Source organism: Orussus abietinus, unplaced genomic scaffold, assembly GCF_000612105.2.
Source record: "Orussus abietinus isolate OABI.00-Male unplaced genomic scaffold, Oabi_2.0 scaffold3, whole genome shotgun sequence".
NCBI classification, from domain to species: domain Eukaryota; kingdom Metazoa; phylum Arthropoda; class Insecta; order Hymenoptera; family Orussidae; genus Orussus; species Orussus abietinus.
The window spans coordinates 57,049-67,364 of NW_019395984.1; the positions used below are offsets into that span (position 1 = coordinate 57,049).

Consider the following 10,316-nt stretch of genomic DNA (forward strand, 5'->3'; position numbering starts at 1 on the left):
CCCTTCACCTCCGCGGGACGTCGTACATAGTATATATTAATTATTAATTAAGACCGCAGAATATTACACGTAATGTACTTATTGCAAAGTCGATAAGGTCGATTTTGGACAGACATTTCTCACGTCGGCAATACTTAAGCGAAAAAGGAGCCCCGTAGATTTAAATCACCAGACCTCCAGGACTCAGACTTTCGGAGAACAATTTGGAGTTTAGAGACAGTCGTCCGACTTATCGCTTGGATAATAGTTTTCGAGAAATAACTAGAAAGAATTCAAAGAATCGATCCGTTCATTTTCCTTTCATATTTTTTTTTTCCCTCTTGAGTACGTCTTTTCTTTCGTCTTCAGGCCTGGAGAACTTCCTGGCGCGTTGAGCTGCTGCGCCGGATGTGGCTTCTGAATTTTCGGGATCTCAAGAACGGATCCCAAGGACGGTTTTTCAAAATCGAGTCGGCACCAAAATGGAAGTTCTGACCATCCCGAAACGTTCCAGCATCTGAACCGAGCTTATTGACCAGATTAGGACGTGCGTAAAATTGCGTACCCCAGTTTTTCATGGTTTCCGCCTGCCAAAGATTGTCTTTACCCTCTCTTTTTCTTGGTACCTATATTCAGCCGATCAAAACCGCTTAATCTTGAAGGTTTCCGGATTGTCCTTACCCTACCTTTTTATTGGTATCCATTCTATTCAACCGATAGTCAACCAAAACCACTTGATCTTGAAAGTTTCCGGGCAAATCCACTCTTAGGACCTAATCAAACATTTATCATCTCTCAAATAACTTTTTGAGACTTCCGATTTTGAATTAACACTTCCACGTTCTTGCTAAATATTCTTATTAACTCCTCTACCTTGACCACGTGGCTTTGAGAGTTAAGAACCGACATAACGTATATCAATTTTTCTCCCTTATGTTCCTCCTTCTTTTTACCCTTTGCAAATGCTTTCGAATCGTGTGACTTTGATAGATCGGAACCAATCCAAAGTGTGTTGACTTTTCCGTCTTTCGTTTCTTTTCCTTTTCACCTAGGCCACGTGGTTTTGACAGTTCGGAACTAGTTAGGGTTTGGCAACTTGTCTTTCGTCTTTCTTCGTCTCATTCGTCCCTTTTACTAGTCTACATGGTTTTGACAGTTTGCTATCAGTCAGAGTTTGTCAACTCGTTCTTTCCATCTTTCTCCTTCTTTTCCACCTTTCCCACTAGGTCTTCACGGCTTTGACAGTTCGGAACCAGGTCGGGGCGCTTCAATTTTCTTTTTCTAGTCTCGTCTCCCTATTACTTAGGGCCATTTTGTTTTGACAGATCGGAATTACTTTGCTAGTTAGCCGACTCGGGGTTCGACGACGGTGAAGAGGCCGGACTTGGGACGACCGAGGACATGTCCCTGATCGTCGGGGCTATCAACATACCCCGAGGACTAAACGTGTCGCAGTAAAGATTCTCTTTCTTGTGAACTCGCCTTACGTGGCTACGAAGATTGTCGCGTCGCGCACTTCTGTACGGACAGTGAGGACAGAGATGAGGCTTCTCGCCGGTATGCATTCGTCGATGTTGTATCAACTGCAAATTTAAAAAATGTGTCAAAAGAGTACAATGTAATTTTTCTTAAAGTTACATTTTTCTTAATATATCACTGCATTCCTGCCGAGTTGCTCCATTTGTTTAACAAAAAAAGACTCGTGATCATCTAAGAATTGTCCTGACACATTCAAAATTTGGATTTTTCGAAGAAATTTCTGAACGTAGCCCATACCAGAACCAAAATGGCGTCGGGCTCTCATATGTCGAGCAATGTACAATTATTGAATTGATTTCTTTATAATTATTGTACGAAAATGACGGATGGAGGATGCCATTTGGTACAACACCCAATATAATTCGACACAGCTGTCAATATAAAAACGAAAGTCGGCAACGTGGGTATTTAGACAAATTTTCTTTATCGACGTCGATCAAGTTCCTCGACGTGTTTCACTTCACCTTAAAGCAACACTTCTAGGCGGGTAAATTCAACTAAATCCAGGGGAAGGTTTGCAACGTGTGCACTTTCAGTGCGGAGAACCGTGGTTGCGAAAGAGTTAAAAAACTATTCGATAGATAGGATAATAAGTCGAACCTTTTTCAACTGAACTGTCCGGAAGATGCAGATATCGCAGCAGAAGTATCTGTCATCCCGATGCCTCCTCATATGTCGATTGAGATCTACCTCCGAGGACCTATCGGCGCCGCAAACGGCACAGCTGACCCTGGTTTCAGGAGCGGTCCCGTTGGCATGATCCGTCAGATGTCTCTGGAAGGCCTTTTCGATCGTGCAGGCATAAGAGCACAACGAACAGCGATATTCTTCTCTTTCGTACCTAAAGACGTACCAAAAACTAAGCACATCTCGCGTCAAGAATTTTTCGCGAAACTCTTCGAGTCTCTGGACAACTTGGACCTTTTACATTAAGAAAGAAAAAAAGTTAGCTGTCTCAAAGAAATATTTACAGCGACGACAAAGTCCTGCGATGAGATACGTCCAAAGGAAAGTCGGATTGAAGAAACAGAATTCTTCGGATTTTTCTTCTCAATGAAACGTTTCTTGTAATTATATCCTACCAGCTAAACTTTTCCCTCAGTGTAAAAGTTCCTGAAGGTCTCGGAAACCCGTAAGAGTCACCTGGGTCCAGTTTAAAGTCTTCGAGTACCTATACCTGACGCGCTGAAGAGCCAGGGTGCGCTTCTTCCCTGTAGGTGTCATCCCCTGGGCCACGTGGGCAGCCACGTGGCTCTCCAGCTCGCACCTACTCTTCGTGGTGAAGTCGCACCCTGAAGAGGGACATCTCCTCGCCTCTCCTGTGTCTGCTCCCAAAATAGTGGGATGACAGTCCGCTATGTGCTTCCTTAATGCTGGTCTCGTTGGAGCGATTGCGTCGCAGGAACCACAAGAGTATCCACGACGCACGGAAGAGGCATTAGGACTGCTGCCACGTGATCTTTAAAAGATAATATTTTCGTTAATAACGTCGCTTCAAAGCCTCATATTTCAATCGCAACGGGAGTTCTATGCGATATTGTGCTTTAAAGTCAACTCAAAACTGACTTTTAAGCTGATGCCAAAAGGACGTCAAAGAAGTCTCGTTTATGAAATTTTTCTCCGAATCGAGTGTATCGAATCATTTGACATGTTACCTCGTGAATATGCAGGCTGTAAGAAAGGTCTTGACACTCATGAAATTTCATTTTTTGTTCAATCTTGCACTATAAATGATATTGTTATTTGCATAAAAACTGGAACTTTGCGGGTCTCAGGACTTTCCTTAGAGCCTGCATATTCATGTGGTCAAATTTTAAACGATTCAATAAGTTTCATAAATGAATGAACTCTCAGATGTGGCATTCACGTCTCCTTAAAAGAAACCCTTTCGACATTTTAATTCCTGACTATATAAAACTCTCAACCGTACCAAGAATTATCTAAAACTGTGAACGTCAGACATTAAAACGGTTCCTTCTATCAATCATCAAGAACTGCGAGGAAGAGCTTCCTTTAGTTAAAAAAGAAAAAAGAAAAACAATATCTAGCCTCCTACGGATAAATTTAGGCAAGCACTGTTTGGCTCTAAGTCGGGAACCAAATATCATTAAATGTGCACTGTCTTCTTAGTAATATCTATTTGGAGAAAGCGCACTTTTCGGTATAAGAAGAATGGTCGCTATCGGAGTCGCTGTCGGACGCCATGTTGGAAACTTCGGTAGCTTCCAAAGCTGCTGTTGCGGCAGAAAGTCTTCCCAACATAGCTGTGTAGGCTCCAAGAACCCAACCATTGAGAGCCGGGGTAACCGTTTCTTCCTAAATAGATAGAAACCAATGTCAAACCATGACATAGACTCGACTTGACTTATCAAGACTCACTTTGTCCAAAACTAAACAGGACATCGGGTCGAGAGGCTTGGTAGGCAAATTATTGTTGGCCGAACGATGCGAGCTGCTCGTACTTTCAGAATCACTCTCCTCGTGAGCTTCTTCGTTGTTCTTCGCACTGGGGGTGGAAGTCTGCAAAATGATAACTTCGTAAAATTATCGTCTAACAGGTCGTATTAAAAAAAGAAAAAAAAAGAACAGTTATGACAGCCAGTAATTAAGGTGAGAGAATTTCATTAAAAAATCCAAATTTTGAAAGTGTCAGGACAATTCCTAGGTGCTCACGAGTCATGTGTCAAAGTTTTAGACAGTTTGGTCCAATACCCTTAAAAAGAAAGTGTTGTATTCGAATCGACTGATTTGAGGAGGGTTTCGCTTCACCTTAATATGTGAAATGGCTTCGATGTTTCGCAAAACTTCGGAATAAGAGGACGTACCTGGTTATCATCGTCATGCTCGTTGTCCTTTTCGATGTTGATTTCGTTGTCGTCTGATTTTTGGGATCTCTGGTCAGGAGGCGTCTCGAGGTCGTCGGTCTCCTTCTGGGTTGCCGAAGGCTTCGCTACCAGCTCCATTGCCTCGTAAGGTGGGCCGGTAGCAGCCAAAGGCAAAGGTACCATTTCCGGAGGTCGTTGAAGGGCACTCAAGGCAAAAGCTGCCCTTGGCAGCATCGAAGGTGCCCCAGGAGGCAGAATGGGGTGTCTTCGGGCGAGCCGCGGATCGCCCCAAAGTCCACCCGCGGCGTGAAGACTCCAGATCCCATATTCCATCTAAAAACGAGCACATTTGTTAAATAAAAGTTAAACAACGTCTAATAAACTCTAGTCCTACATCATTATCATCATCATCATTCTAGAGACTCGTTTCTTCGTGCGATTTTCATCCGATGGGAAGTTCATACGATCAACTTTCGCATGCGAAATTAACCCTTTAATTACACAACGCCACTATAGTGGCTTTTGTTTGACCGACGTTTTTTTTTTACGAAGCACCACTATAGTGGCTCCCTTCATTCCCATGTATTCAAAGCGACAAATGGATATCGTATTAGTGTAAAATTTGAACACTACGAGGCCGAGCTTTCCGTAAAGGTGGTATCTTCTTCGCGTTCAATTCCGCCGTGGTTAAAGGGTTAACAGTTTCGTATAAGACTTTCAAATGTTGGCTAGTGACGCGACTTCTCAACAATGTAACATTTTTAATGCGAATCTACTTGTAAGCGAAGAAACATTGTATGAACTCGAGAATACAACCTCAGGCCTCAGTTCGATACAGGGAAATAAAGAATCGCAAAAAGGGAAAATACGAGGGAGGCAGCAGGTGGAACCAAAATGGCGGCGCGGGGTGGAACAACGTAAAATTTTGCATGCTAATCTATTCATGTGAACTCGAGAATACAATTTCAAGCCTCAGTTCGGTACAGGGAAATAAAGAATCGCAAAAAGAGAGAATACGAGGGGGGCAGCAGGTGGAACCAAAATGGCGGCGCGGGGTGCAGACCGTCCTGTCCAAGATGGTCTCGCTGTTTCATAGATTCGACAAGGATTATTGTCCCCGACATTTGACCAGTTAACTGCGTCGACCTATTTGAAACGTGTGTTTTCAGTATACTCGTCAAACTCAGCTAACTGGTTAAAATGATACGAAAAGCGTCCTATTTATGGTTTATGAAACCATTCTCCCAACTGGGTGCACCGAATCGTTTGAACCGTCCCCACGTGAGTATTAAGGCCCTAAGAAAGGTTCTGACACTAATGAAATTCCATTAAAAGAAAAACATTTGTTACAATTTATGTTTTATTAAAAAAAAAAAAAATTAAACTTCACGAGTGTCAAATCCTCCCTTAGAGCTTGCACATTTACGTGATAACATCTGAAACATTTTGCACACCCGGCAAGAAGAAAAGTCTGATAAACGATTGACCCCAAGATATCACTTTCGTCCCGCCTTAAAATATGTCTCCTAAATCCATTCACGGAAATATTTCAAAGTATTTCTAACTAACTCAAGATATCTGTCAATTGAAAGGACAGAACAAACGAACAACAACATCCGAGGCGGTGAAGGACGCCTAGTGGTACCAAACGATCAGGTTGCGGCACATAAACTGCCGTTTAAGAACCAGAATCGACCTCGAATCCCTCCACCTTCTACCGCAGAACGTCCCAAACCTTAAAATAATTATTCCGAGCCCCACTCGCCACATCCCGGTCGCAAAAAAAGCAACGCAAAGCTAAATAATCAGCAGAGATCGCGGAAGGTACCGAAACACGGTACCAACATGGCGTCGGAGTAGCGGCGCGCATGCGCGGTCAAGCCGAGCGTAAGCGCAACGATACCCCTCGAACCAAAAAGCGTGCCCCGTCCTCGCCCCGCGTAAACTCAAAACCCGAGGGCACTTGAACCGCGAAGAAATCCGCAATGCTGCAAAGCCCTCTCCCCGAACGCATGATCCCACCACGCAATCCCATCCACACCACCTACGTTCCACAAGCGATCATTTTCCGCGCATCCAGAACAATCCCTGCATCCCTCGTCCCGGGAAGATCCGCTGCCCTCCACTGCGCCGATCTCCCATCCCGCTTATTACCGATCCCTCTTCGGCGCACTACCTTACCGGCCGAGCTAGTCTCCCCAAACCGCGGCGTGCGACCCGGCGGTCGCGTACCCGTGCATACTTTTAACCTTAACGTTTTATGCCCAGCCACCCCGCCCCCAGGACCTCGGCCCTTCCGTGGGTTGCATCGCGCTGACCCCCCCACCCCGTCCTTCCCGTTAGCCTAGCGAATCGATTTGTTATTGTTTTTGTGTCTGCGGTCTCGGCGGACTCGTGGGGGCGGTGGGGGGTGGGGAGGCGCGCATCGCGGGCTCGCCGTCGAGTTTAGGCCGCCAGTGGGTGGGCGAAGGGTACGGGGGTGGCAGCGCCGCCGAGGGAGTTGGGGTAGGGGTGCTGGTCAGGGTTCCAGGGCAGCGAGAGGTGGGGAGGGGGTAGGGTGGGAAACGGGGGGATGGGGGGAACCGGGTTGCCGCGCGGGGGTGGGGGCGGGGGCGGGGCAAGAAAGCCGAGGGATCCGTCGGCTTGACAGGTGACAACCGATTGGACCACTGACGTCACAGATCACTCGCCACGGCGCGTGAACACACGTTGACACACGCGGGAGGTGCACAGATAACGGGAGGTGGTGGCGAGGCCGGATTCGAGATGCGGGAAGTACGGGTATTTACGTGCTAACCGGCCGATAGCCTCGCGACGCCTCTATCTGGTTACCATTACACACGGATGTATGAAATGCGCCAACATACACCATCCCCCCACAATAGCCCTATTTATGATTGGGCAAAATTGCTTTCCATGCGCAGAATAAAATTCCGCGCGGCCCGGAAAAATCGGAGCTGTGTCCGGGGATCGCGGGAGGGGTCGCGGGGTATGGGGGTTAGGGATGCGGGGATTTTTTTCTGGTACGAGGCCCTTGTGCCGGGATGGCCGGAGGCCGCATTTTGTCGGTTTTTCTTAGGTGAAAAGCGTGAAAATTTGCGAAAAATTAAATATGGCGAGGACGCGGACATGCGCCGTGGGACGGAGGATTGAGGCGGCCGCCGGAGGAGGCGCTGATGGCGCTGCGCCGGCCAGCTGCGCAGGCAAGATGGCGGCGGGAGAGATGCGAGGACGATCCATGATAGCGGGGAGCGGATGTGGGGTTGAGATTTATGACGAGTTTTTGTCGTCGCGGGTAAAGGGGCGGGATTTTTGGTAAAGGATAGTTTCTTTGTATTCGTGCTTAGCTACAAGGTGTCTGTAATAATCTGGATACCTGTAATTACTGTACCGGTGGTCGTGAAAATTTGTCCTTTGAGGGAAAAATCTTCAATGACTTGGATATAGAGGAAACTGAAATAGGCTTCAAACACATTTTCTATCTTGTAATGGTACTGTAAATAAAAAGAATTAAAAAACGTGGGTCTTTGTTCCACTGAATTTCATAGAGTACAGGTCGTTAAGATTTACGAGGAAGTTTAGTGAGGTGTAACTAAAAAATGACTGGTGGATTATTAAGATATCTTTTATTTGTAAGATGTAAAATGTTTCACTTTTACATAAAGGAAAGGTTCCGTGCAAAATAATCAGGTTTATTAGAAGAACACGATGACTTCCTAAATATGATACAAATAGAGAAATTAGGTTCAGCTAGGAATTCACAAAGAGTGAGTTTCAAATATATTTTATTAAATTGAAGAAGGAAATAATAAGCTAGTCACCGGAAGGGAATTACCTTAATCTCTGAATACTTAAGAAATATGGTATATAGATATCTAATCTGTGATCAGTCATTATTTATCATTTGTAGTTCGTTCGATGCATCCTTTAAAACTAGGATTTGTGTAGCAGTAAGGGTATCTTCTAGCCTGTATCATGTGAACAAATAAAATCATTACAAAATAAACTATCGCATTAATAACGATTATAAAATTAAAGTGATATGTGAAATCTTCTAGAAATTAAATTCGGTAACTTACGTTTTCCTTGTCTTTTCAATTTCCGAACTGGTTTCCAGAAGCTCGTTAACACCCGTCGTCACATCCTGTAGACTTTCATTTTTCTTTCCTATAAGTTCCTTTATGGTTTCTAACTTAGTTTGAGTCTCTTTCAGTTTTTCATTAGCTTCTTTCCATTTCTCAAGTGATTCTGGTAAAACGATATTCTTGCAACGCAATGCATCTATTGGTTCCAGCACAGTTTTTAGTTTTTGCAGGGTCTTCTTGACTGGATATTTATTCTTCACAACATCTACAACAACGTTGAAAGATTATGTATTCATTTGATGTTATTGTCATTATCAAGAGTAGACAAACATTGAAATAATTCTGAAGAAGTTTGTTTCACCTGTGAGTTCAGATAAATCGCTGATCTGGGCGTCAAGTTCATTTTGTGCTTTTGACAGATAATTGACATCCATTTGCCTTAATTTAATTTTACAGAGCTTATCCTCAACCAGATCTCGCTCCTTTGTGATAGACGCTAACTGACTTATCATAGATTTGGACTCTTCTTCGACTTTTCTTTTCATTATAAGCTCAGTCGCTAATGCCTGTAGATATTTTTCATACACTGATCCAAGCTCCGTATCTTTCTCAAGCTCAACTTTCTTCACATTATCAAAGAAATCTGGTGCCAGAGAACTTTTACTTGAAATTGGTTTTCTGAAAGCTTTGCATTTTTATTCATAAATCACATGCCATGTGCTTCTATTAAACTAATAAATAATAATCTTAATATTGCCAATGTATTGGTCATAGATATTCTAGATAGAATAGAAAACAGGTAGATATATATTAGATTAAAATACTTTGGTTTTGCATGAAATCAGATGGTGCCATTGTCGCTCTCTTTCGAATATCTATGTTTCGGCTAGGCAGCGTAACATCTGCCTTTCGATCCGGTGTAGAACTGCTTTCCAGTCTAGAAATAAATGTTAACGTTAATTAATTATACTTAATAATAATACTGTTCAAGAGCTAAATACCTAACATGAGGTATACTAATATAATAATATTTATATTTTCATCTTAACCGTTTTGTCTTTCGTTTGGGCGTCCTTGGTTGTTCCATGTTAACATCAGATCTTCTCAGTAATACAATATATAAAAAACAGGCATGAACCAAATACTGTCAATCCTGACCCTGCAGAAAAACGAATATATTGTATGAAAACAAATTCCAATTCCAGTAATTATCATAATGATTTTTTCTAACACATGCAATATGCCACTCATGTGCCGGAATATTCCTTCAACAATGTATGCAACAAAAATGTGAACAGCCACTTAATGTTTCAAATAACACACAGATTGTTATTCTGTTTCACCCTTAAAAAAAAGATATCAAACTAGCATTCGACAGAAACTGCTAAAGTACCTTTTTATATGCAATTTTCCTTAAACGAAATATTTAAATTATTTAACTGATTCGCATAAATCATTATCTGCTTAATATTCCTTCTCTAATAACCGGAAAATCTACTTTATTCCTTTTGTCGAATGACACATTCAAATACCCAACAAATACTTTGCGCACGCGTGGAAATTTCTCGCGGGAAGTTTATTAACAGCTGTTAACTCATTAACCAATCACGGGTTTAACAAATATAAATATAAATAGAGACCTCCGATAGAGGTTAGAAAGTATTCCATGAATAGACATTTTTCTAGAGATTCCTCACAAGGGTTTTTTCTGATTTATAAAGTATATTGAAAGTGGCTCCGTCTGAGAAGCGAAACTGAGAATTAGATCTATAGAGTATTTTGTGGTAAAACAGATTCTTACCTTACCAGGGAGAGTAATAACATTTATTATATATTTATTGATTGCTTTATTAATCATTTCCAGCAATAGCAGATATCCCGTCTAGGT

At 42.9% G+C, this 10,316-nt stretch overlaps 2 protein-coding genes across 3 annotated transcripts; both read right to left on the reverse strand.

Annotated features, from left to right (window-relative positions):
- Nucleotides 1-325: 325 nt before the first annotated feature.
- LOC105699133 (B-cell CLL/lymphoma 6 member B protein) lies at nucleotides 326-7,215 on the reverse strand. Its single transcript, XM_012423892.2, has 7 exons — nucleotides 7,141-7,215; nucleotides 4,344-4,676; nucleotides 3,898-4,038; nucleotides 3,674-3,834; nucleotides 2,690-2,977; nucleotides 2,119-2,359; nucleotides 326-1,562 (listed from the first exon to the last, which is right to left on the reverse strand). The coding sequence occupies exons 1-7, from the start codon at nucleotides 7,213-7,215 to the stop codon at nucleotides 1,320-1,322; spliced, it is 1,482 nt and encodes a 493-aa protein (XP_012279315.2). The 3' UTR covers nucleotides 326-1,319.
- A 737-nt stretch (nucleotides 7,216-7,952) lies between these two features.
- Nucleotides 7,953-10,091, reverse strand: LOC105699057. Of its 2 annotated transcripts, none has more exons than XM_012423759.1 (6): nucleotides 10,069-10,091; nucleotides 9,478-9,587; nucleotides 9,253-9,365; nucleotides 8,790-9,113; nucleotides 8,423-8,693; nucleotides 7,953-8,311 (listed from the first exon to the last, which is right to left on the reverse strand). In XM_012423759.1, exons 2-6 carry the CDS (start codon nucleotides 9,513-9,515, stop codon nucleotides 8,230-8,232), a joined length of 828 nt encoding a protein of 275 aa, XP_012279182.1. In that variant the 5' UTR covers nucleotides 9,516-9,587; nucleotides 10,069-10,091; the 3' UTR covers nucleotides 7,953-8,229. The 2 variants fall into 2 exon arrangements, with proteins under 2 accessions (XP_012279182.1, XP_012279181.1); XM_012423758.2 differs by having other exon boundaries at nucleotides 9,822-10,085.
- Nucleotides 10,092-10,316: the final 225 nt, after the last annotated feature.

Coding starts and splice junctions, on each gene's coding strand:
- LOC105699133 (XM_012423892.2), bottom strand. CDS start 7,215: ATGGTGTATGTTGGCGCATTTCATACATCCGTGTGTAATGGTAACCAG. Junction 3,835..3,897: donor CCTGTTTAGTTTTGGACAAA/GTGAGTCTTGAT, acceptor CTATCTATTTAG/GAAGAAACGGTTACCCCGGC. Junction 1,563..2,118: donor GGACAGTTCAGTTGAAAAAG/GTTCGACTTATT, acceptor TTAAATTTGCAG/TTGATACAACATCGACGAAT.
- LOC105699057 (XM_012423759.1), bottom strand. CDS start 9,515: ATGGAACAACCAAGGACGCCCAAACGAAAGACAAAACG. Junction 9,366..9,477: donor CCCAAACGAAAGACAAAACG/GTTAAGATGAAA, acceptor ATTTATTTCTAG/ACTGGAAAGCAGTTCTACAC. Junction 9,114..9,252: donor TGATTTCATGCAAAACCAAA/GTATTTTAATCT, acceptor AAAAATGCAAAG/CTTTCAGAAAACCAATTTCA.